The 25,881-nt window shown below is 43.8% G+C and overlaps 1 protein-coding gene across 1 annotated transcript in view; it reads right to left on the bottom strand.

Annotated features, from left to right (window-relative positions):
* Positions 1 to 7,502: 7,502 nt before the first annotated feature.
* Positions 7,503 to 25,881, bottom strand: part of ZNF671 (zinc finger protein 671) — a 23,326-nt gene continuing 4,947 nt past the window's right edge. The window contains exons 2-4 of the mRNA XM_021691821.2: positions 10,843 to 10,969; positions 9,949 to 10,071; positions 7,503 to 9,334 (exon numbers count right to left, since the gene is read on the bottom strand). Coding sequence (XP_021547496.2) covers positions 8,127 to 9,334; positions 9,949 to 10,071; positions 10,843 to 10,969 — 1,458 coding nt within the window. The 3' untranslated portion in view covers positions 7,503 to 8,126. The remainder of the gene's footprint in view (positions 9,335 to 9,948; positions 10,072 to 10,842; positions 10,970 to 25,881) is intronic.

Below are 25,881 nucleotides of genomic sequence, written 5' to 3'. Positions count from 1 at the left end.
CTTTGTATTCACAAGCAGGTAGCCTCTTTTCCCCTAGAGCCAAGTTTGGAAACAGGTGTGGAGCTCCTGGGATCCTATGATCACATGACCATGTGGGTGGTAACTTGGCCCACAGGTATCAGCTCTACTTCCAGAGGAACTAGAGACCAAGGTCAGCAACAAGGGCACACTTGTCTGCAGTACCAACCCTCAGTGAAAATTCTGGACACTAAAGCTTGAGTGAGCTTCCCTGGTTGGCAATACTCCATGTGTATTGTCATACATAGTTGCTGAGGAAAATCAGTGCCATCCACCTGACTCCACTGGAGGACAACTGGAAGGTCAGTGCCTGGTTTCTCCTAGACCCTGCCCTATGGGCCTTCTTCTATTGCTGGTTTTAATCTTTTGCTGTAATACATTGTAACCATGAATATAATGGCATTGCTGAGTTCTGTGCATTCTTCTAGTGAAATATTGAACCTAAGGGTAGTTTTGGAGACGTCCTGAACTGTATCATGTATTTTGCTTCATTTTGTAGTTTGGAGTGCAGGAAGGAAACCTGGACCTTTTATGAATCACTGCCTGAGAAAGAAATTGGGCTCTGATTCTTAATATATTCAATGGTTTATAATTAACTACTGTCAATATTTATTTTGATGCTGGGGCGCCTGGGTGGCTCAGTCGGTGAAGCAGCTGCCTTCGGCTCAGGTCATGATCTCAGGGTCCTGGGATCGAGCCCCGCATCGGGCTCCCTGCTCCGCGGGAAGCCTGCTTCTCCCTCTCCCACTCCCCCTGCTTGTGTTCCCTCTCTCGCTGTGTCTCTGTCAAATAGATAAATAAAATCTTTAAAAAGAATTTATTTTGATGCTAAATTTGTCCCAGATCTGGGTGATGGGAACACCTTAAAGCTACAGCCTCTGTGTGTGTGTATGTGTGTGAATATTATTCTTTGAGCATTTCTTTGTTTCCAAATGCAAGAATATTTTCAGGCACATGTTGCACCTTTTCTGTCCCAGATTGGAATCAGCTTCTCCAAGGAGTTCTGGGTCATCTCATCAGAAAATGGTATTTGTAAATAAACAATTGAGCACTAGTTGTGCTCTCTTAGACTGGTAAGTCATTGACTGTCAGAGTTGGGGGGCTAGGATACGCACACATGTATACATTTCTATATACATTGATTTCTTTAACTATGATTATACCTATAGAGATATCACACCTATCTTTGGAATTGTGAGGCGCTGAGAGCACTCTCCCTTAGGGCTTTTATTTAAATGCAGGGTATAGGATACAGCTAGACGAAGAACGGTCCAGCACTGAGGCTTAAAGACACAACTGCACAGAAGACCCTCAGGATCCTTATTCACAACTGGACATGCTTCATGTCTGGATTGAACCACTAAGATCTGTGTGATGATGGAACTTGACTTTAGGAGAGCTGAAGGCATAAGTTCCCAGCAGGAACTTTAAGGCCCCTCTGATTCCAAGACCTGAGCCAAGTGAAAGCCATCAGGAAAGAAACCAACCTTGGGAGAGCTTAAGACATTAAGGAGCACGTTGTATTCCCACTGCTTTTATCTTGGCGAAGAATCAAACTAGATATCCAGATGTCCCCAGAGATAATTATAAAACGATCTCTATCCTCCATAGTATCCTCCTGTTGGTTAAGTGTTTTTAATTATAAATCATACATTCTTTTTTTTTTTTTAAGATTTTTATTTATTTATTTTACAGAGAGAGAGAGAGAGCACAAGCAGGCAGAGTGGCAGACAGAGGGAGAGGGAGAAGCAGGCTCTCCGCCGAGCAGGGAGCCTGACGCGGGGCTCGATCCCCAGGACCCTGGGATCGTGACCTGAGCCGAAGGCAGACGCTTAACCGACTGAGCCACCCAGGCGCCCCTTAAATCACACATTCTTAATCCTTTGCCTGCATCACTGCAAAAAGATAGCTGCCAAAATATTAAGTATGTGTGCATCATATGAGGCGTGGCTATTGGTTTTTTTTTTTTTTAAGATTTTATTTATTTGAGAGGGACAGAGACAGTGACAGAGACAGCAAGGGAGGGGAGGAGAATGAGAAACAGACTCCCCACTGAGCAGGGAGCAGGGGCTTGATCCCAGGACCCTGGGATCGTGACCTCAGCTGAAGGCAGACGCTTAACCGACTGAGCCACCCAGGCACCCCAGGTGTGGCTATTGGTTTAAAGAAAATTTCAAAAACAAATTATTCCAGCAACAAAGGTGTTTGTAATCAGGTACAAGATTGGTAACCATCTTACCTCTCCACCACCAAGATCTGAACTTTAAGAAAGGTATCAGTATAAAAATAGAATTACCATATGATCCAGTAATTCCACCAGTGGGTATTCACCCAGAGAAGAGGAAAACCCTAATTCAAAAAGATATATGCACTCTATGTTTATTGCAGCATTATTTACAATAGCCAAATTATGGAAGCAACATCTGTCCATCGATAGATGAATGCATAAAGAAGATGCGGTATATATATATATATATATATACACAATGAAGTATTACTCAGCCATAAAAAGAATGAAATCTTGCCATTTACAACAACATAAATGGACCTAGAGGGTGTTAAGCTAAGCGAAATAAGTCAGTCACAGAAAGACAAATACCATTTGACTTCACTCATATGGGGAATTTAAGAAGCAAAACAAAGAAAAATGAGACAAATGAAAAAACAGACTCTTAAATATAGTGAACACACTGATGGTTACCAGAGGGGAGGTGGGGGGGATGGGTGAAAAAGGTGAGGGGGATTAAGAGTACACTTATGATGAACACTGAGTAATGTACAGAATTGTTCACTATATTGTACACCTAAAACTAATATAACACTGTACATTAGTTACACTGGAATTTCAATTTTTTTGTTATCAGGAAATTCATTAAATTTGAAATTATGTTATTTTTAACTAATTCTAGTTCCCCTTCTGGCCAAACAAATTGCACTGAGAGAGCATCCTGTAGAGGTTTTAATTCAGTTTCCCAACATGCTTTATAATCTGTATCAGTGTTACCACAGGTTTCGTTAGAATCCATTAAATTAATCTTACCGGTTAAACCAGTATCACACCAAACAACAGTTATATTATGGATTAGACAACAATCATTACAAAATATGTCAGATTTAGAGTAGTATTTTCTTGGCCTTCCCCTCCAAAAGTGGCTTTGCCCATACAACTAGATACCATCATGGAATGGAGTTTAAATCAAGGGCCAAGTGTCAGCCAGATTTTTGAAATCTTCTTTTGAGGACACAGGATCTGCATACTGGGGTCTACCTCTAATGAATGCTTTGGCTTCCTAATATAAAAGAAGGCATTAGCCAAATCCAGAACAAAACACTGATGTCTCTGAGCATGCAGCATAACTTTAATTGTAGATAGCATATTGGATACAGCTGATGATTTGGGGTCCAGGGTGGGGGTTACAACTATCAAGTCCTCGAAAATCTGCAGTTAACCTCTCCTTTCCATCAGCTTTCCTTACATACCATGAGACCTTTAAATGGGAATTTGTAAATACTAACACAGCTGCATCTAAAAGATCCTGGGGGTGCCTGGCTAGCTCAGTTGGAAGAGCACGGAACTCTTGATCTCGCGGTAGTGAGTTCAAGCCCCCATGCTGGGTGTAGAGATTACTTAAAAAAATAAAAGCTTAAACAATTTTTTAAATTAAGAAATATCGAAGATCCTTAACTAGGGGCATGTGGCTGGCTCAGTCAGTAGAGAATGTGACTCTTGATCTTTGGGGTCCTGAGTTCAAGCCCCACGTTGGGCGTAGAGCTTACTTCAAAAAAAAAAAAGGACTAAGTAGATTTATATAACACCATATCCATTCCAATAATGCACTATGGTCAGGGGGAGGCAACAACCATACATGGTTTCTGTCAAGAAATTCCTTTGTGGACTATGCTTTCACCTGTAAGTCTTCTATAGTAACATCATATTCCTGTAATATTTCCCTCTCAATTTTCATTTGACTTTTAAGTCATAACAATACACAGATCATCAAGCCTAGCAACTGTATATTTTTTACTGCCCTAAGGCCATGTCACCAATACCAATGAAGGCAGACTTGGGGTCCCTGCTGGAAGGTCATGAGACCCCATCACTCAGTCAAATCCTCTGCATTTCCTTGCCTGGTTATAGTCAAAACAGGTTCTGAGAAGATTATAGAGGCCTCTTTTTTATAATCTTAATATTTTAAAAGTTTATTTTCGCTAGGATAAATTGAATTTGTCCCAGTTCTTTGAACAGACTGCCAATTTCTTAGTGATCCACCAAAATTTTATTAACTATTCCATCTACCTTCTCCTTTTTTTTCTTTTTTTTTAAATTTTTTTTTTTTTAAGATTTTATTTATTTATTTGAGAGAGAGAGAGAGCACATGGGGGGGAGGGTCAGAGGGAGAAGCAGACTCCCTGCCGAGCTGGGAGCCCGACGCGGGACTCGATCCCGCGGGACTCCAGGATCATGACCTGAGCCGAAGGCAGTCGCTTAACCAACTGAGCCACCCAGGCGCCCCATTTTCTTTTTTTTTTTTTTTAAAGATTTTATTTATTTATTTGAGAGAGAGAGAGAATGAGAGAGAGCACATGAGAGGGGGGAGGGTCAGAGGGAGAGGCAGACTCCCCGCCGAGCAGGAAGCCCGACGCGGGACTCGATCCCGGGACTCCAGGATCATGACCTGAGCCGAAGGCAGTCGCCCAACCGACTGAGCCACCCAGGCGCCCCTCTACCTTCTCCTTTTTAAAGATGTTACTTTTAATCAACCACCTGAACATCTTTATCTGATTTAGTTATTCTGAGAATTCTTCCATCTTTTATTTATAGTTATCTTTCTTCTGAATAATCCTTATCTTCCCCCCAGTATAAAAACCCACTCAAGAGAGCTGAACAGAACAGAGATGCATAACATCATGCCTCACATCATACTGTCTCCCCTTTTACCATGTCCATCAGCTGGCTCAGAGGGATGGCGATAGAAGGTATGGTTTCATACTGAATCACAGGCTATAATCTACACGTTTAAGAGCCTCTAGCTGCTTCTCTGATGCCTTTATTTTTGCTGGCGGGGGGGCAGCCAAGGAACCACATTCTTGGCTGACGTCCCCTCAGTTTGTATTTGATTTGCAATCCATTTAGCAAGGACCTACAGACCCCAGTTCTCACGTTTTTCCTCCTGTTTCTGAGTGCAGCACTTGTGCATACACAACCCAGGGATGGCCTGGAAACCAACCCATTACCAAAAATCCTTCCTCACCAGCCTCTGTCATCTTTTTCCTGTGCACTAAGTCATTTTTTTTAAGTAGGCTCCACACTCAATGTGGGGCTTGAATTCATGATCCTGAGATCAAGAATCACATGCTCTACCAACTGAGCCAGCCATGCGCTCCCCTCTTAGTCATTATTATTTGAATTAAAATCAGGAGTTATATTAAATATCCCATCCTTATCACCAACTGCAACCATTTCATGAATATTGTAATTCAAAATACTTGCAAGACTCCACAGAACATACTCATGTGAGGTTTTCTTAAAAGCAAAGGATATAACATAGCAAGAGAAAGAATGCAGGGCCATATTGGGAGTCAAACATCCATGCAGTTTCCCAGATTCTTATTCACACACTCCTGTGATTCACTCCCAGATTAAGCCACAAATATGTGACTGATGAACCCTGGCTTCCAGAGAGTCAGAAGATTCCAGTAGGAGTTTTTATGCCTTTCTGGTAACACACTCAAGCCAGACTATCTAACCATTACGCCAGTTGGAAACCATCAGCAACCAAACTGGGACTAGGTGTGGTCAGGAAATTTTTGGATATTAAACAACACATAATAAATCCCACGGCCCTTATCTTAGCAGAGTGTCAAAGACAGATACTCAGAAGTTCCTAGAAATAAAGTTAGAACTTTTTCAGTCCAATTTTAAACTAATTCTATCTCAAGATGAAACAAATGCACAATATATCAAAATCTGGAGAATGCTGCTAACATAGTCATTACAGGGAAACTTACAAAATTACTAAATTAGAGGGGAGTTTTCAAATAAATAACATAGTCCACCTTAAGAAAGTAGGAAAAAGACAAATTAAATCCTATAGGCAACCCTATTTACTCCATCATCTCTCTCCTCGTGCCTTGGGAGTAGTCCTGCCTCAGTGGCAGCATAAATTGGCAACTCAGGAAAGCTGTTTCTATATGAGTCACCAAGAACACTGAATAAGTCAGGACGCCTGGGTGACTCAGTAAGTTGAGCATCTGCCTTCAGCTCAGGTCAGGATCCCAGGGTCCTAGGATCGAGTCCCTCATTGGGCTCCCTGCTCAGCAGGGAACCTGCTTCTCCCTCTGCCTGCCACTCCCCCTGCTTGTGCTTTCTCTCCCTCTCTGACAAATAAATAAATAAAATCTTAAAAAAAAAAAAAGAAAAGAAAAGAATATTGGATAAGTCACAAAAACCACATCCCTGGAATCCCAGATCTCCCTTCTCTCAATCCATTTTCCTGCCAGCACAGCAACAGTTCTGACCTGAGGCATCTAGGGTCTAAGGGAATCCACAAATATTTAGGTTATTTGTCCTGTAAGTTATCTTGGCCACAGGAGACAGCTCTGGAAGTCCTGAAAATTTCTGTACTCTTCTCATCCTACTCAGCCATAATATGGGAATACTATGAGCAGGTACCTTTCATGGGGCATCTGTCTAGTGTCCTGCAATCTCTCTAACTCCGTATTAATCACACTTTGTGTCTGTGTCCATTATAGTTCCCACCTGGCTCCTGTAGTCTTCCAGCCAGTGACATCTACCTACTGAATTCTGAACTCAGGCTCCTTGCCAGGTACCAGAGGCCAGTCTCCTCTTAACAGTGCTTGGGGATATGAAACATTCCATGGGGACAAGGAACTAAACTCATTCTGCTTCCAGATGCACTGGAGGTTGTCACAACCACCTCCCCACATAGTTACTTTTGGACCCAAAAATTAAACTAGCACCCAGGCTGCCATGACAGGTCTCACAAAGCTCCTAAGTCTTTCCTATAAGACCTTGGGTAGCAACGCAAATTAGGCCAAACCTGGAGTGAGAGCTTTTCTCTGCCATCATCGTGTCCCCTGTGAGACATGGAAAACTGGGGACTCCCACAAACTTTATCCTTTCATGTTGGTAGAACACAACTGTGTCCTCAACACACAATAAGCAGAACCTTCCAGATTAAAAGTAGCTCAAAGAGGGGCACCTGCGTGGCTCATTCAGTTAAGCGTCTGCCTTCAACTCGGGTCATGATTCCCAGGACCCTGAGATGGAGCAGGGAGCCTGCTTCTCCCTCTCCCTCTGTGCAGCCCCCCACCCCCGTTGGGGCTCTCTCTCTAATAAATAAATAAAATCTTAAAAAAAAAAAAAAGTAGCTCAAAGAATAAGCCCTTTATTACTGTACAAACATGAGTGAAGTGAGGCATGTGCTTCCAGGGCTGGAGGCCATGAGACCATACACATCCACAATGAGCATCACACAAGATGAAAAAGTCCATGAAGATAAACCTTTGCAAGATACCTGGAAAACCCATTTTGTGTGCTGATTTTTCCCATACTTAACCCAGACAAAAGGGAGAAAATGAGGCCCCCCATGGGCCATGGATGCCAATCATGACTCCTTCTAGGGACTGTGGAGACAGCACAGGTCTACCTGCCTAAGCGTGCTGGAGTGACTGACACACACTGTGGAACTGACAGATGGTCATAGTGGGACGGTTTCTGCCACGGCAAAGGGAGGTGGCAATTTACAACGTGCAACGCAGCTCCTGATAGCACCTGACATACCAGGCACTCACAAGGAACCTCCCCAGTGCAGAGGTTCCTATGTGTGAGGTACCACTTCTGAATGATGGCTCCCTCACAAAGCCTCCTCTCAGAGCTTCACTCTGGGGAGAGCTGTTAGGCTGAACAAGGAGATGGCACATTCCCTGTACCACTGTCCAGTGTGGATTTTCCAGTGCTGAATAAAGTTTGGTCCTTGGGTAAAGACTGTCCTACGTCTGCTGCACTCATAATCACTGCTAGGAATTCTCAAATGGACAATAAGTTGGGGGCCTTGGCTAAAGGACTCCCCACATCTGCTATGGTATTAAGGCTCTTCTCCATTATGTATCTTCTGATGGAGAACAAGTGTGTGTTTGCGGTTAAACTCTTTCCCACATTTGCTGCACACATAAGGCCGTTCTCCAGTATGAACTTTCCAGTGCCGAATAAGATTTGGCCTTTGGGTAAAGGCTTTCCCACATCTGCTGCACTCATAAGGATTTTCTCCAGAGTGAACTTTCTGGTGCTGAATGAGTTTAGAGATGCAACTAAAGGCTTTCCCACATCGGCTGCACTCGTAATCACTGCCATGAATTCTCCAGTGCACATTAAGGTGGGAACTCTGGCTAAAGGCCTTCCCACACTCGCTGCACTCATAAGGCCTTTCTCCAGTGTGAGTCCTCTGGTGCAGAACAAGTGTGTGTTTGCGGCTGAACTCCTTCCCACATGTGCTACATACATAAGGCCTTGCTCCTGTGTGAACTTCTTGGTGTCTAATGAGGTTAGACTTACTGCTAAAGAATTTTCCACAATTACTGCACTGATAGAGTCTTTCACCCGTGTGAACTCGCTTGTGTTCAATCAGGCCAGAGATCTGTCTAAAGAATTTCCCACATTCACTGCACTCGTAAGGCCTTTCCCCAGTGTGTATGGTCTCATGTTTAAAAAGGTCACAGCTTTGACTAAAGAATTTCCCACATTTGCTGCACTCATAAGGCCTTTCTCCAGTGTGGATTCTCCGGTGCCGAGTAAGCGTGTCTTTGCGGGTGAACAATTTCCCACATTCGATGCACTTGTGATGCCGCTGTCCAGGGTGAAGGGCTCCCCCAAGCCTGGTGTTCTTGTGGGGCTTCATCCTAATGTGGGGGACCTGGTGCTGAAGAAGGTCGGAGGTGGCTGTAAAGTCCCTTCTACGCTCACTGTGTGTATAGGTCTTCTCTGGCACATAGAATCTGCAGGTTTTCACGGAGTCCCTGCCCTCATCTCTTCTGAAGGATTTCTCTGCAGTGTGGTGCTGATGGACGTTTGCACCGTGCCAGAAGTGCTTCCAACAGGCCCCGCCCGTGTGTGGTTCCAGCCTGGCTTCTCCCCCCTGGTATTCAGTCAGGTGTAAGATTTCTTTCAATACTGAGCCAGATATGTCACATGGCTGGGGGTTCAGACCTGCCACCGGAGTCCTGACTTGTGACACTCCTTCTGAAGAAACACTCTGCTCAGGGGACGGAGCCTCATCCTCCACTGCACACCAACCACCTGAAAGCAGAGGAGTACTGTTGACATGCATGTTAGACTCGCGGGTAGGGGCAACCCCATCGCTAATGTGTGTACGACACACCCGGGAATACCTCAGTGGGACTGTTTACAGGACAAGAGAGGTAGGGACAGGTTGAGGAAGGGGTTGCAATGCAGACCAGTTCTCTGAAGGTCACTGAATGAAGGGAGCCTCCCGAGGACAAGGATATGTGGACAGAGAACAGAGAAGAGCAAGTGCCTTCCAGGAGGTATCCGGCTGTCGAGGCGGGAGTGCTGTGCAGAAGGGCACGTGCAGGCCCAGGAAGACCCACTTACAAGTGTGCAGCTGGGGCTCAAGGGTTACTTAAGGATACGTGCGCATCTTGTGACATGTCAAGTGTACGCCAATGCTGCAGGACAATGCAGACCCAGCAGGGGGCAGCCGGGGTGCTGGGCAGATGGAAGACGGCAAGGGGCTAGAAGGCATACAGGAGATAAGCTGCAGTGTCAAGAATGGGGAAGGACGGGTACCAAGGACGGCCACCAGCCTTGAAGCTGAACACTAGGGTGAAAAGTTAGTACTACTAGTTTTGAACCTAACCCTGATAGCATGCCCTTCCCTCATATCCACTCACCAAGTCCAGGCCCCCTCCGAGCCTCTCTTTCTGTGACTGGGGTCATAGCCACCTGGTCAGGCATCTGGGGATCTTCCTTTTGCTCCAGTTGGGTGACTGCGTGTGATCTGGAGGATACAATTCCTAAGAGAGACACAGGACAGGTGAGCAGCCACTACTGGCCAGAGCAAGACATCCTATGACACTCCGTAAGTTTTAAAAAAAAAATTATTACCAAAAAAACCTCGTGGTGGGGGGGTGCCTGGGTGGCTCAGTTGGTTGAGCGTCTGACTCTTGGTTTCAGCTCAGGTCATGATCTCAGGGTCAGGGGATCGAGCCCCGCGTTGGGCTCTGCACTCAGCACGGAGTCTGCTTGGGATTCTCTCCCTTTCCTGCCCCTCCCCCCACTCATGCTCTCTCTCTCTCTCTCTCTCTCTCTCTCTCTCTCTCTCTCTCTCTCTAAAATGAATAAATAAAATCTTTTCAAAATTAAAAAAAAAACCTTGAAGGAAGGTTTTCGAGGAACTGCACAAAGGTCCCCATAAGTAGTGACTATGTGAGTGCCTGTAACTCCTGGTACAATTTAGCCCCAGAAAATGTCCCCTAGAGAAAGGGAGCTGATCTTTAGGCACAGAGGTGCCATAATTCTGGATAGATTCACCAGTCCCCAAAATGACCAAGACTATGGGATCCACTGGGCAAACGACACCTTGTGACTCCCAAGCCCTTCGCTGCATGGCTTCAGGACTGGCTCCCTAAGAGATGAGAACGCTCCATACAGCACAAACCCAGCCCTCACAGCACCTACTCCAGAAAACCTAGAAAGAAAGCAGTACCTATGATCTGACCATGGGAAGGACAGAGCAGTCCCTGGAGAAAAAAAGAAAGCAGATGGGATTGGCATGCACACCTTACCCAGTGAGGCTAAAAGCGCAAAGTTTTCCAGCATCACATCCTGATACAAAAGTCTCTGAGAATCATCAAGGAGCATCCATTCTTCCCGGGAGAAGAACACAAACACATCCTCAGAGATCACACAAACCTGCAATGACATGGCCAACAAGGTCCAGGAAGTCTCTTGACTGAGTATCCTCACTCCATCTACCCACAACAATGTCGTGCTCACCCACTTCCCCACTTGCCAGCCAATCCCCCCGGGGTACCCTAAACCATGCCTCCTAGACATAAGCCTGGGCTCCCTGTTCTCACAGAAGCCCCCGGTAACGGGGCTGCAGGACCATCATCAGTTCCCACTGACTCCTCTCGTGCACATCACTTCTCAGACCACCCCTCCCTCACAGCTTCAGCTACCCATCACAACTCTTCTCACCCACACCACAGACAGCACACCAGACTCCTCACAGGTCGCTCTGCACACAGCGTGGAGAGAGTGCTTGGCAATACCACCAGGATCCCGTCCTGCCCCAAACCTCCAGTGACCCCAAGTGTCAAAGGAAAGCCCCCATTCCTGCTTGAAGGCCTCCCAATCTGGACCTTTTCTTCAACCTCAGGCACCCAGGACTACAGGCATATTTCGGGAACCCTCAGCCTTCTTCCGGTTCTCCGCTGCACACTGTATTAGTTTCCTATAGCTGCTCTAACAAATCGTTACCAGCTCTGCGGCTTAAGTCAACACAAATTTTTCTTCTTACAGTTGTAAAGATTATAAATCCAAAATGGGCTTCACCAGTATAAAAACAAGAAGTTATCAGGATTGTGTTCCTTCTGGCAGTTCTACAAAAGAATCTGTTTCCTTCCCTTTCCCAATTTCTGAAGACCTCCTGCATTCCTTGACTCCCTGCCCCTTCCTCCGTCTTCGAAGCCAGGAATTATCACTCTGACCTCTCTTTACTCCCTGAAATCTTCTTTGACTCCATCCTCCTGCGACTACACTGGGCCCACTGGATAATCTCTCCATGTTGTTAATATACTCAATTTAATCACACACATAAAGTCCCTTTTGCCACATGAGGTAACATATCCAGAGGTTCAAGGGATTAGAACATGCATGGCTTTGGGAAGCCACTATTTCATCTATTAGACACATACTGTGCCCTCACAGTCCGACCTTCTTATCCCCACCTAATCCTCTGAACATCCATTTGACAACCGATGTTCCTGGTTCAGCTGATGGCCGCAGGATGTTCACACCTTTGAGTCATCTCTGCCTCCCCACCTTCCCTCTCGCAATGCACCTCAGCAAACAAAACAGCCCGAGTAAAGTAACGAAAACACAACCTGTTCTGCCCCCTTTACAGCAATCACTCTGACATAGCCCATCAATACTCACTGGGACTATAGTCATAGCCTCCTCCTTGGTTCTCCTGTGGTGTGACCACATATAAACATAAAATTCTTCCAGTTATAAAATAAGTAAGTCATGGGGGTGGAAAGTATAACATAAGAAATATAGTCAATAATACTGTAATAATTTTGTACGGTGACTACACTTATCTTGCTGAGCATTTCATAATGTATTTAACTGTCAAATCACTATTGTGAAAATTAATACAGGGAAACCTCACTAAAATGGACTTGGAAGGTGTGGGAAGGGACTACCGCTCATAGTCCTCTATAAATATGAGACAGACCTTGCGCATGGAAACTACTATCCTACCCCAGAAGGAGGAAGGGCTTTCCTCACACACTCCCCAACAGCCCGGCCAATGAGAGAGGATCGTAGCTCCCAGCCCGGCCAATGAGAAGCAACTATACTTCAAACTCCCAGTTTTCTTCAAAGGACTTTTTGTTTTTAAGAGCCTTCCCAACTTCCACCTTCCCCTAATAAGCCTATTCCTCTCCTTTGTTTGGGAGACTTGCCTATGGTTTTGCCATAACTTGCTTGACCAGGATTGCAGTTCTCTTGTGATTCCTAAATAAACCCATCTCTTGCTGGCAAAATAACTGGCAGTTTTATTTTTATGGTTGACCCCATACTGTACACCTGAAACTAATATGTCAACTGTGCTTCAACTAAAAATATTAAAATAAAGTTGTGTTAAAAAAATAAATGGGGCGCCTGGGTGGCTCAGTTGGTTAAGCGACTGCCTTCGGCTCAGGTCATGATCCTGGAGTCCCGGGATTGAGTCCCACATCGGGCTCCCAGCTCGGCAGGGAGTCTGCTTCTCCCACTCCCCCCTCTTGTGCTCTCTCTCTCTCTCATTCTCTCTCTCAAATAAATAAATAAAATCTTAAAAAAAAAATTAAAAAATGGATATCATAAAAAAGACATAAATTTCCCAGAATGTTAAACATTAAAGGCATCAGATTAAAAGTCCCACAGACAAGGGCGCCTGGGTGGCTCAGTTGGTTAAGCGACTGCCTTCGGCTCAGGTCATGATCCTGGAGTCCCGGGATCGAGTCCCGCATCGGGCTCCCTGCTCGGCGGGGAGTCTGCTTCTCCCTCTGACCCTCCTCCCTCTCATGCTCTCTCTCTCTCATTCTCTCTCTCAAATAAATAAATAAAATCTTTAAAATGAATGAATGAATGAATGAATGAATGAATACAAACATACATACATACATAAGTTTTCTGACCCACCACCTCTGCAACAACCAGCAGAAGCCAAACCACAGCCACTGCAGCGACTGGACCGGGAGGGTCAAGACTCCGTAAAAACTGCCATCTTTCCTAACTTTTGCACCTGCTTCCAATTTGGGGCCAATCAGCTTTCCCACTCCCTTGCCTGCCTTTAAGCCTCAGCCAAATGCAAGTGATGCTACCAGCAAGCTCTGAATAAATAGCCTTTGCTTGTTCTCATTTGGGTGGCTTATTTTATTTCCACACACCCGCCTCCACCAGCACCCCAGCCCTTCACAATCTTCTCCACTCTGCAGTGAGGGAGACTGCTGAGACCGCTTCAAATTCCCTATGGCTCCCGCCACCCTCAGCACAGAGGTTGAGCTTACCATTTTAGGCTAGAATTCTCACCCTCTGCTGCCTCCACCAGAAAGGAATGAGACCTGTGGTGTGTTGAACACAGCTCAGCCTCACCTCCAAGCATCTCTACCTGCCTAGGATGGGTTTCTCTCTCTGGGTCCTACTGGGGAACCTCTCCACATAACTGCTTGCTTGGATTGAGTCCATGTCCTCAGGGCGCAGAGACACAATTTCGGGGACAGAATAAAGGAACAAATATTCCATTTGGGGGAAGGTGAGCACACAGCCATAAGCTTAGCAGTCCTCACTGAAGCCTGTAGATAAAACAGGAGCAGCAGCACAACGGCTGGAGATGGAGAGGCTAGTCCTCCCCTCGGTCACTCTACACCCCTAGAAACCAACATACCACATAGAGCTATATTAATCTTACGGCACAGGGACAAGAAAAGCAGTAGCCAAAACAGCTACCACAATGGCTGCCATTTGGGGCCTGGACCTTGTCATGGTGTCCCAGGTCTGTGAAGACCTCCACTCGTGGAGCAAGTGGACTGTGGGCTCTGTCTTCCTCATCTCTTTCATGCTCTCCTCTGGGGTGGGGGTGGGGCTCCTGAGTTTTGTGATCCTCCTCTGGAACCAGGTCACACTCACTGGCTTCACCCTGATGTTTTGGTGCAAGGTCACCACCTCCTTCCTCGTCTTTCTGAATGCCATCAGCGGCCTTCACATCAACAGCATCACCCATCCCTAGAGCCAACCAAGGAAATTTCAGGACCCCCTCCTAAATCTGAGGACAGCAGGTTCTACAAGAAAGTGTGGTCAAGATGGGACTTTTCCAGCATGTGACCCCTGGTGGGGGTAGGGGTGGGGCAATGCCCTTGACACCGCGGCCTCTTAACCAATAACCTTGGTGTGGTTGGCCACAATCAGCCCAGCAGCCTTTGCTGCTGACGTGAAGGGCCAGGGGCCGGAAGGGTGCCGCTGTTCCACCAGCCGCACAGGCTTCACACGTTAGTAAGATGTTGATTTTAGAAGAAGTAACACATTTTAAAACCCTTTCCTTGAATCCTTCTTCCCAGGATGGGAATAAATTTGGAAGCAGCTTGGGTAACTGGTGCCCAGGCTGGCTGCACAGCTAAGTGCAGTTCACACCTGCTGCACTGACTATGTGTTGGCAAGGAGGCCGCAGAGTCCCTGGAGTCTCCTGGGGTTGCCCAAAGTGGATCATTCTTGCAGCTAAGCATAAGCAGTCAGTGCCCGTGACTCCTCCACAGCTCAAAGGGCCTCTGACATTTCCCTGCCACAGCTTTGGTCATGTTAGGGAGACAGAATTTAGGATTCCCTCGATTTCTTGCACACGGGTTTTCATACCATTTGACTTAACTTGAACCCTGCCCTTTGCGGGGGGGGGCTCCATAATCTCTGAATAACCGTAGTGTCCAGCAGCCGGCTATCCCCTCTGCCTGTGGGAATCCTGCCTTAACTCTCTGAGCAAGTCTCCCAGGATGGCCCACCTGCCTTCCAATACACAGTCCTCTCTGAAAACAAACAAACAAAACAAAATAATACAGCCACCACAAAGAAGACTCTGGAAGACCTGCTGTGACTGAAGCACTGGCAGGAAGACTCCCTCTCCTGGGCCATCGTTGGTCGGGAGCTGCCACCTCACGCTGCAGAGCCTTCTGGGTATTGTAGTCACCACCATTCCACAGGACTCAGAAAGGAAGCCAGGGTGGTCAGAAGGTGGAAGGCAAAGGAATCAATTACTGAAAGCCTAAGGTATGCTGAGCTTGCCAGTTGCTCCCAAGCCGCATTTTGCGCTTCATGACTCCTCTTCAAGTCTCCAGCAGGTGGCCCATGTCCTAAGCACGAATGAACTGTCCCTGGGTATTCTGGAGGTTCAGGATTTGTATATTTCACCCTTCCTAATTGTTTTAAAGATTTATTTACTTATTCGAGAGAGCGAAGAAAGAGAAAGAGAGAGAGCATGAGCAGGTGGAAGGGCAGAGGGAGAGAGAGAATCCACAAGCAGACTCCCGGCTGAGCGGGGAGCCAACCTAGGGCTCAATCCCAGGACCCTGAGATCACGACCTAAGCCAAAACCAAGAATCAGACGCTTACCCCACTGAGCCACCCAGGTGCACCTCACCCCTCCTAATTTGGGACATGAGGAGAACAGTTTCACCTCCCTGATATAAATGAAAAATGAAGACAAAACCTCCCTAGCAGACCTCTCTGATGATATTTAAATGTTCCTCACACATAACGCTCCATTCATTAAAATGGCAAGAAAAAACAGTACCTACATCTTGGTGATGTTATATATAAAGCACTAAAAATTAGGCACACAGCGCTGGATATGAATCTTATCACCACAAAACAGGGCTCTCATGTACCCATGTGGTGGAAGGTGAGTCCAGATTGCCTATTTGCAGAATTAAAGACAGTATCTATCAAAATTCAAATACACATACCCCAGACCAACAAGTAGCCTTAACAGAAATGATTAAAAATTTTATAGGATGGCATAGTGTGTACAATCTGTGACATTCAAAATTATTCCAAGAAAAAAAGTCATCAAACCTACAGAATGCTTTTGTACATTTCGGGTAGCCCACTGCACAAAGGATATGTTTTTCTAAGCAAGATGATTAAGATTTACAATTTAAGAAATATTTTTTCCTTTGGACTAAATGGTAGCTAAAGGTGGACATCATTTCAAGTTTTGTAGCACATCTCTTCTAGATCTTATGTTCAAATTCACAAACGTTGAACTTGAATTATAACCAATCACATAGTGTTTTGGGTTCAAATTGGCAATGGCATCTGGCAGATGGCATCTGACTTCAGGGCCTGAGCTCTAGAGGGAAGCTACCTGGGTTTGCAGCAAGTAATCCCATTACTGATTGTGGTTCCTTTGACAGGAAGCCTCACCTCTCTAAGGCTCCATTTCCTCATCATTGACATGGGGGAAATAACAGTATCTAAAACAAAGGGTGGTTGGGATTATTGCCTGGGGAACTACATGCTATCCTCTGGTCATTCTCCCAACACTTCAAACCCTTCACAATGGAAGAAAGTGACTCCTGACCATGCACATCCTCTTAACCTGCACTCTTGATTCAGAGGGTTCCAGGTGCTCATCTCCTGTGGGAACCAGAAACTCACCCCCCAAACCTCTCCAACTGTCCTGAGGTAAACTGGGCCTCAGGTGGATCTCTCTAGTCAATGGAAGCTCAGACTGAATTCCTGACTCGCACTCACCAAGTTCCATGTCCAACAGGACAATATCCTTTAATACTGAAGACCAAAGGGGATACTGTACAATTCTAGGGAGAAAAAGTGAAGCCACTGAATTCTATGGAAAATATCATACCATTTATTTAGGACACCTTTAACTTCTCTCAGCAGAAGTGTTTGTAGGCTTCAACAATGAAGTTTCAGTAATATTCAAACAACTTTGTAGTTTTTAATGTTTGGAAATGAATGTTAATAAAAGAACTTAAACATACTTCATTGTATTCATTCCTAAGAATTTTACTGATGCTATAGAATTGATCTGTAAAATGCTATCATTCAATTGTTGTGTTCTACACATTGTTGACATACAGACTACAGTTCACTCACATCTTTATCTACCTCCTGTGTGTTTATTTATACATTTATGTAAAAGGAGAGAACCTATTCAGAGTGCTGTTACATTCACTTATGCTAATGATTTTTCTGCACAAATTGATATGATTTTTCTTCTTTAAGCTGTTACTATGTTAGATAACATTCTTTGTTTTTCTAGTATTAAAGCAACCTGGCATCACTGGAATACACCTCTCTTGGTTATAGTGTATAGTACATTTTATATACTGCTGAATGTTATTAATATAGTCTTAGTGGTATTTGTGTCTATATTCGTGAGGTTAGTTCTAGTAAAATTTTCAGATGACAGAATTGTCTTTACATTCTGTGTTCGGTAAAGAGAGTTGTACTTGGTATGAATTCCTCAATTTAAATGTGTTTGTATATATTTTCATAGGTCTGATAGCCACTTAGGTCCCCCCTTCCACTGACCACTCATATTTTGTCCATTTAGACTAGAGTCTTATTTCTTGCTCTGATTAATACTATTTCTCTGTATGGACTATGTGTTGATCCCTTCCTAATTTTAGACATTGGAAATATCCTCTCAACTTTTTTTTCTAAATTTCAGTATAATTGTTATGTTAACTTCACGTGGACAATATAGTGATTCAATAATTCTACACATTATTCAAAGCTCATCATAAATGTACTCTTAATCCCCTTCAGCTTTTCCACCCATCCGCACCCACCTCCCATCTGGTAACCACATTTGTTCTCGATATTTAAGAGTCTGGTTTTCTGTTTCACTTTTTCCTCATTTGTCTGTTTTCTTTCTTAAATTCCACATACAATTGAAATCATATGGTATTTGTGTTTCTCTGACCAATTATCACTTAGCATTATACCCTCTAGATCTAACCACATTATCCCATGTGGCAGAGTTTCATTCTTTTTTATGGCTGAGTAACAGTCCTTTGGAGATTGATTATATATATCACCTTGCCAGCTTGCATTACCACCAACAGTGCACAAGGGATCCTTTCCCTCCACATCCTTACCAACACTTGTTTCTTGTGTTTTTGAATTTAGCCATTCTGACAGGTGTGATAGCTCAATGTGGTTTTGATTTTCATTTCCCTAATGATGAATGATCTTGAGCATCTTTTGATGGGTCTGTTGGCCATTTGGATGTCTTCTTTGGAGAAATATCTGTTCATGTCTTCTGCCCATTTTTTAACTAAATTATTTGGGTTTTGGTGTTGAGTTGTGTAAGTTCTTTATATATTTTAGATACTAACCATTTATAGGATATACCATTTTTAAAGATTTTCTCCCATTCACTAGGTGGTCTTTTTGTTTGGTTGATTGTTTTCTTCACTCCTCAAAAACTTTTTTTTTTTTTAAGATTTTATCTATTTATTTAATAGAAAGAGACAGCGAGAGAGGGAACACAAGCAGGGGGAGTGGGAGAGGGAGAAGCAGGCTCCCCACAGAGCAGGGAGCCCGATGCGGCGCTCGATCCCAGGACCCTGGGATCATGACCTGAGCCGAAGGCAGACGCTTAAAGACTGAGCCACCCAGGCGCCCTGTTGTTGGTATTTTAATAGGGATTGCATTAAATGTACAGACTGCTTTAGGTAAAAGGGACATTTTAACAATATTTGCTCTCCCAATCCATGAGTATGGAATCTTTCTATCTGTTTTAGTCATCTTTACTTTCTTTCATCAGTGTTTTATAGTTTTCATAGTACAGGTCTTTCACCTCCTTGTTTAAGTATATCCCTAGGCATTTTGTTATTTTTAGTGCAATTATAAATGGGATTGTTTTCTCTTTATGTTACTTCATTATGTGTATGAAATTGTAATGGATTTCTATCCTGGGACCTTACTCAATTCATTTATCAGTTTAGTAGTTTTTTTGAGGAATTTTTTGGGTTTTCTATATAAAGTATCATATCCTCTGCGAATAGTGAAAGTTTTACTTCTTCCCTACCAATTTGGCTGCCTTTTATTTCTTTTTGTTGTCTGACTGCTTTGGTTAGGACTTCCAATACTATGATGAATAAAAGTGGTGACAGTGGACATCCTTGTCTTGCTCCTGATCTTAGGGGTAAAGCTCCCAGTTTTTCACCATTGAGTAGGTTAGCTGTGGGTTTTCCATATATGGCCTTTATCATGTTGAGGTGTATTTCCTCTAAACCTACCTTGTTGAGGGTTTTTGAGTGGATGTTGTATTTTGTCAAATGCTTTTTCTACATCTATTCAAAGGATCGTGTGGTTTTTATCCTATCTCTTGTTGATATGCTGTATCACACTGATTGGTTTGCAAATATTGAACCACCTTGCATCCCAGGAATAAATCCCATTTGATCATAGTGAATGATTTTTTGAATGTTTCATTGGATTCAGTTTGCTAGCATTTTCTTTTCTTTTCTTTTTTTTTTAAGATTTTATTTATTTGACAGAGAGAGACACAGTGAGAGAGGGAACACAAGCAGGGGGAGTGGGAGAGGGAGAAGCAGGCTTCCCACCGAGCAGGGAGCCCGATGCGGGGCTCGATCCCAGGACCCTGGGACCATGACCTGAGCTGAAGGCAGTCGCTTAACGACTGAGCCACCCAGGTGCCCCAGTTTGCTAGCATTTTCTTAAGAATTTTTGCACCTGGGCGCCTGGGTGTTCAGTCATTAAGCATCTGCCTTCAGCTCAGGTCATGATCCCAGGGTCCTGGGATCAAGTCCCACATCGGTCTCCCTGCTTGGCAGGAAGCCTGCTTCTCCCTCTCCCACTCCTCCTGCTTGTGTTCCTGCTCTCACTCTGTCAAATAAATAAATAAAATCTTAAAAAAAAAAAAGAATTTTTGCACCTATGTTCAGAAATATTGGCCTGTAGTTCTTTTTTTTTTTTGTAATGTCTTTATCTGGTTTGGGTATCAGAGTAATACTAGCCTTGTAAAATGAATCTGGAAGCTTTCCTTCCTCTTCTATATATATATATTTTTAATAGTTTGAGAAGAGTAAGTATTAACTCTTCTTTCAGTGTTTGGTAGAATTCACCAGAGAAGCCATCTGACCCTAGGCTTTTGTTTGTTGGGAGATTTTTTAAAAAAGGATTTTATTTATTTATTTGACAAAGAGAGACAGAGAGAGAAAGAGCACAAGCAAGGGGAGTGGCAGGCAGAGGGAGAGGGAGAGGGAGAAGCAGGCTTCCCCACTGAGCAAGGAGCCCGACATGGGACCTGATCCTGGAATCCCGGGATCATGCACCAGAGCCACCCAGGCACACCTGTTGGGAGATTTTTGATTACTGATTCAGTTTCATTGCTGGTAATCAGAGGGTTCAAATTTTCTTTCTTCCTGATTCAGTTTTGGGAGGTTATATGATTTTAGTAATTTATCCATTTCCTCTAGATTATCCAATTTGTTGGCATATAATATTACATTCCTATAATCCTTTGTATTTCTGTGGTGTTGGTTGTTATTTCTCCTCTTTCATTTTTGATTCTAAGTCCTCTTTTTCATTTTTAATTTGATTTTTGATGAGTGTGGCTAAAGGTTTATCAGTTCTGTTCATCTTTTCAAAGAAGCAGCTCCTATTTCATTGATCTGTTCTATTTTTAATTTATATTGTATTCCTGCTCTAATTTTTATCATTTCTTTCCTTCTACTGGTTTGGGATCCATTTGTTCTTTTTCTAGCTCCTTTCGGTGTAAGGTTAGGTTGTTTGAGATTTTTCTTGCTGCTTGAGGTAGGCCTGTATTGCTATAAAATTCCCAGTTAGGACAGCTTTTGCTGCATCTCAAAGATTTTGGACTGTTGTGTTTTCATGTTGTCTCCATGTATTTTGTTATTTCTTCTTTGGTTTCCCGGTTGACTGACATTGTTTAGTAGGGTGTTATTTAACCTCCACGTATATGTGTTGTTGTTTTTTTTAAAAAAAGATTTCGTTTATTCATTTGAGAGAGAGAAACAGAGAGAGCACAAGCAGTGGGGAGAGGCAGAGGGTGTAGGAGAAGCAGACTCCTTGCTAAGCTGGGAGCCTGACGAGGGGCTCAATCCCAGGATGTGGAGATCATGACCTGAGCGGATGCTCAACAATCTGAGCCACCCATTTGTGGCTTTATAGATTTTTTCTGTATTTGTGTTCTTTTATTTGTCTTCTTTACAGGTTTTTTTCTTGTGATTTATTTCTAGTTTCATAGCATTGTGGTCAGAAAAGATGCATGGTATGACTTTAATCTTTCTGAATTTGTTGAGACTTGTTTTGTGGCCTAGCATGATCTATTCTGGATAACGTTCCACATGCAACTGAGCAGAATGTATATTCTGTTGTTTCCGGATGGAATGTTCTGAATATATGTTAGATATATCTGGTCCAACGTGTCATTCAATGTCACTGTTTCCTTGTTGACTTTGTTTGGATGATCTGTCCATCGATGTAATTAGGGTGCCAAAGTCCCCTACTACTATTGTATTACTATCAATTACTCCCTTTGTAATTAGCAGCTTTATGTATTTGAGTGTTCACATGTTGGGTTCATAATTAATTAAAATTATTATATCTTCTTGTTGGATTGTTCTCTTTATAATTATACAGTGCCCTTCTTTCTCATTACAGTCTTTGTTTTAAAGCCTATTTTGTCCAACGTAAGTATCAGTACCCTGGCTTTCTTTTCATTTCCATTTACACGATGAATGCTTTTCCATCCCTTCCCTTTCAATCTGCATGTATTTCGGGGTCATAAATGAGTCTCTTGTAGGCAGTATATAGATGGGTCTTGCTTTTTTACCCAATCCATCACCCTATGTCTTTTGATTTGAAGCATTTGGTCCATTTACATTCAGAGTAATTGTTGATAGGTATGTACTTATTGCCATTTTGTTACTTGTTTTGTGATTATTTTTGTAGTTCTTCTCTGTTCCTTTTTTCCTTTGCCTTTTGCTCTCATTGTTTTCTGGCTTTCTTTAGCGATACGCTCAGATTTCTCCCCCCTCCCTTTTTTGCATATCTATTACTGGTTTTTTATTTGTGGTTTCCATTAGGTTTGTATATAATATTTAAGCATAAAACAGTCTATATTAAGCTGATACTCACAAGTTTGAACCCATTCTTTAATCCTCTTCCTCCACCCCACATTTTAAGTCAAAAATCCTTCTTGTACTTTATATCCTTTTGTGAATCCCTCTGATTTTTATAGATATATTTAATTTTACTGCTTTTGATCTTCCTAATTTTCTTACCCCTGTTTCTAGTCTTTCCTTCCACTTAAAGAGTCCCCTTTAACATTTCTTCTAGGGCTGATTTACTGGTCGTGTATTCCTTATGAAGAGAAGCTTCTGTAGTTCCCTGCAGTGCAATGTTACCTGGGCGTCCTGGTGCTTTAGCGGCGTCCCCTATGTGTGTATGGGCACTCTACCATTGTGGCTGAGCCACTTTTGCCTTCAGTTCAGTAATCTGCAATGGCTCTCTGCCTGCTGCGGGCAGGGTTTGGTCCCTGCGTTGTTAATGGGGCGGTCTGGGGCCACCCTGGGCTTGAGTTGAGTCAGATCAGGCATTTGCCAGAGCTGCAGTCACACTGAACAGCAGGACACTCTGTGTTGTCCTGAGAGGCTTTCATTGGTTGGCGTAGCCTGCAATCAGCCCAAATGTCTGCCCCCAACCCAGCGCTGGGGCCACGGTCAAACTGTTGTGTATGCTTACCTTCCCTCTCCCCAGGACAGAAGTCACTTTGCAGCGGTGCCAGCCCCCGTCCAGACTGCCTGAACACTGCTATGCTTGTGGCCCCTCTTCTGGTAAGAGTCCTGCAGAAGGGGTGTTGGAGGGGTGGGTCTGCTGGAGAAGGTGAGCATGCTGGCAAGGCTGTGCTGTTCTGCTTGTGGGAGAGGACCTGAGGTCACTTGAGAGGACTCCTGCGGAGTGGGGCCCACAGGAGAGCATGACACATACGGTCCTAGCTGCGTTTTCACTGGTCTGCTGTGGCAGGGGACCCATAGCCACTTGGGATGGACTCGTGAGGCTGGATTAGGGAGGGTGGGGCGTGCCAACGGCAAGCTAGGTGAAGAGAGTTCATTCTGCAGTGGTTCCTGCAGGTGTCCATGTATGTAGCCTAGGGGTACAGGGGAAGGAAACGGCATCTGACAAACTCTTTTATTCTGGGAGAAGTCTCCTAAAACTCCCTGCCCCTGCAGCACATGTTCTGAAACCAAACAAATGTCCTTTCTGTATATATCAGGCATTTTCCAAAGTGCGGCGTCTATGCTGTACCTCAGTGGGGCTGTTTTTATGCTGTCTCTTTAAGGTCAGGGACTTGCTTTCCTATCACCCTCCAAGCCACTGATTTTTAAAGTTCCAGGAGTTAGGCATCCCTGATTTTAAGAACGAAGGGTTTCCAAAGCCAAATATTATGGATATTAGTTTTCCCACTGTGGGTTCCTGGTGCCCTGGGTACCTGGTATGGGGTCTGCTCCTCTCCCTTCTCTGTGCCGACAGTGTCCCTCCCTTCCACAGATAGTCTTATAGGTCAGTTTGGTTTCCTACCATGACTCTGCCCTTCCTACCCTTTTCGATGTGGCCTCTTCTCTACATTTACCTGCGGAGAGTCTGTTCTACCAGTCTCTGGGTCATTTTCTGGTTTATTTATACTGAAGTGTACATTACCTAGGAGTATCCATGGGACAAGGTGACCTTACGATCCTCCTACTCTGCCATCTTCCCCAAAAGGAAAACCTCTCTCAATCTTTCTTAACTCTAAATTTTGGCTGCCATGAGCTTTATGAAACAGAAGTCTTCAATTCTAATAGCAATGTTTATCCATTTTCCATATATTTTATTTTTTAATGCTATATTTAAATCACCCTTGCCTATTTTACAAAATTATGCTCCCAGTTTATCTTCTATTGGTTTCCCTTATGTCTTCTTTTACTTTTTTTTGAAGATTTTATTTATTTATTTGACAGAGACAGAGACAGCGAGAGCAGGAACACAAGCAGGGGGAGTGGGAGAGAGAGAAGCAGGCTTCCCGCTGAGCAGGGAGCCCGATGCGGGACTCGATCCCAGGACTCTGGGATCATGACCTGAGCTGAAGGCAGCCGCTTAACGACTGAGCCACCCAGGCACCCTTCTTTTACTTTTTGATAAGTGTTCTGTAAAATTTAAATGTCTGTGGTTTTTACGTTTTAGAGAGTATATTAATTCGATTTTAAAACTTACTGAAATTTATTTTATGTCCCAGCATTTAGTTTATCTTGGTGAATATTCCATGTGTAGGTGAAAAGAATGTGCATTCTGCTGTAATATGAGCAATGTTTTAGGCATATTTATTGAATCAAGTTAGCTGATGATATTGGTGGTGACTTCTATGTCCTTACTGTTTTTGTGTCTATTCTATTAATTATTAAAATAATTCTGGGGGGCTCCTGGCTGGCTCAGTTGGTAGACCACACGACCCTTGATCTCAGGGTTTGGAGTTCAAGCCCACTTTGGGTGTGGAGATTACTTAAAAGAATAATAAAATTAAGGGGCACCCGGGTGGCGCAGTCAGTTAAGCCTCTGACTCTTGGTTTCCATTCAGATCGTGAACTTGGGGTCAAGGGATCAAGTCCCAAGTCAGGCTCCATACTCAGCACAGTCTGCTTAAGATTCTCTCTCCCTATACCTCTCCCACTTGTGTGTGCTTTCTCTCTCTCTCTCTCTCCCCCCACTCAAATAAATCTTTTTTTTTTTTTTTTTAGATTATTTATTTATTACACAGCGAGAGAGGGAACACAAGCAGGGGGAGTGGGAGAGGGAGAAGTAGGCTTCCACGGAGCAGGGAGCCCAATGTGGGGCTCGATCCCAGGACTCTGGGATCATGACCTGAGCCAAAAACAGACCCTTAATGACTGAGCTACCCAGGCGCCCCTCAAATAAATAAATCTTTAGAAAAAAAATTAAAATAGAAAAAATATTTTAAGGGGCGCCTGGGTGGCTCAGTCGTTAAGCGTCTGCCTTCGGCTCGGGTCACGATCCCAGGATCCTGGGATTGAGCCCCGCATCAGGCTCCCTGCTCGGCGGGAAGCCTGCTTCTCCCTCTCCCACTCCCCCTGCTTGTGTTCCCTCTCTCGCTGTGTCTCTGTCAAATAAATAAAATCTTTAAAAAAAAAAAATTTTTTTTTTAAAGAATTTTTGAAGGCTTATTCTTACGTACAAATACATTTAGCATTCTTACATTTTCTTGATTAAGTTACTTATCTAGTATTTTAAATGTCCCTATGTTATCTTTGGTAATATTACTTTCTCTGAAGTTGACAATTTCTTATATTAATATAATCACTCCAACGCTCTTATTAGTATTTGTGTCTTACTTCATTCCATTCTTTTTAGTTTTTCTCTATTTTTGTAATGAAGGATCATTTATTACAGACTGTATAGAATTTGCCTATTCATTTAATAGTCTTACAATCTTTCTTTATAATTCAGATATATAGGGGCGCCTGGGTGGCTCAGTCGTTAAGCGTCTGCCTTCG

This window comes from Neomonachus schauinslandi, chromosome 16, assembly GCF_002201575.2.
Source record: "Neomonachus schauinslandi chromosome 16, ASM220157v2, whole genome shotgun sequence".
Taxonomy (NCBI): domain Eukaryota; kingdom Metazoa; phylum Chordata; class Mammalia; order Carnivora; family Phocidae; genus Neomonachus; species Neomonachus schauinslandi.
The sequence above is the reverse complement of the archived record's forward strand: the minus strand, read 5'-3'. Positions and strand labels throughout refer to the sequence as shown.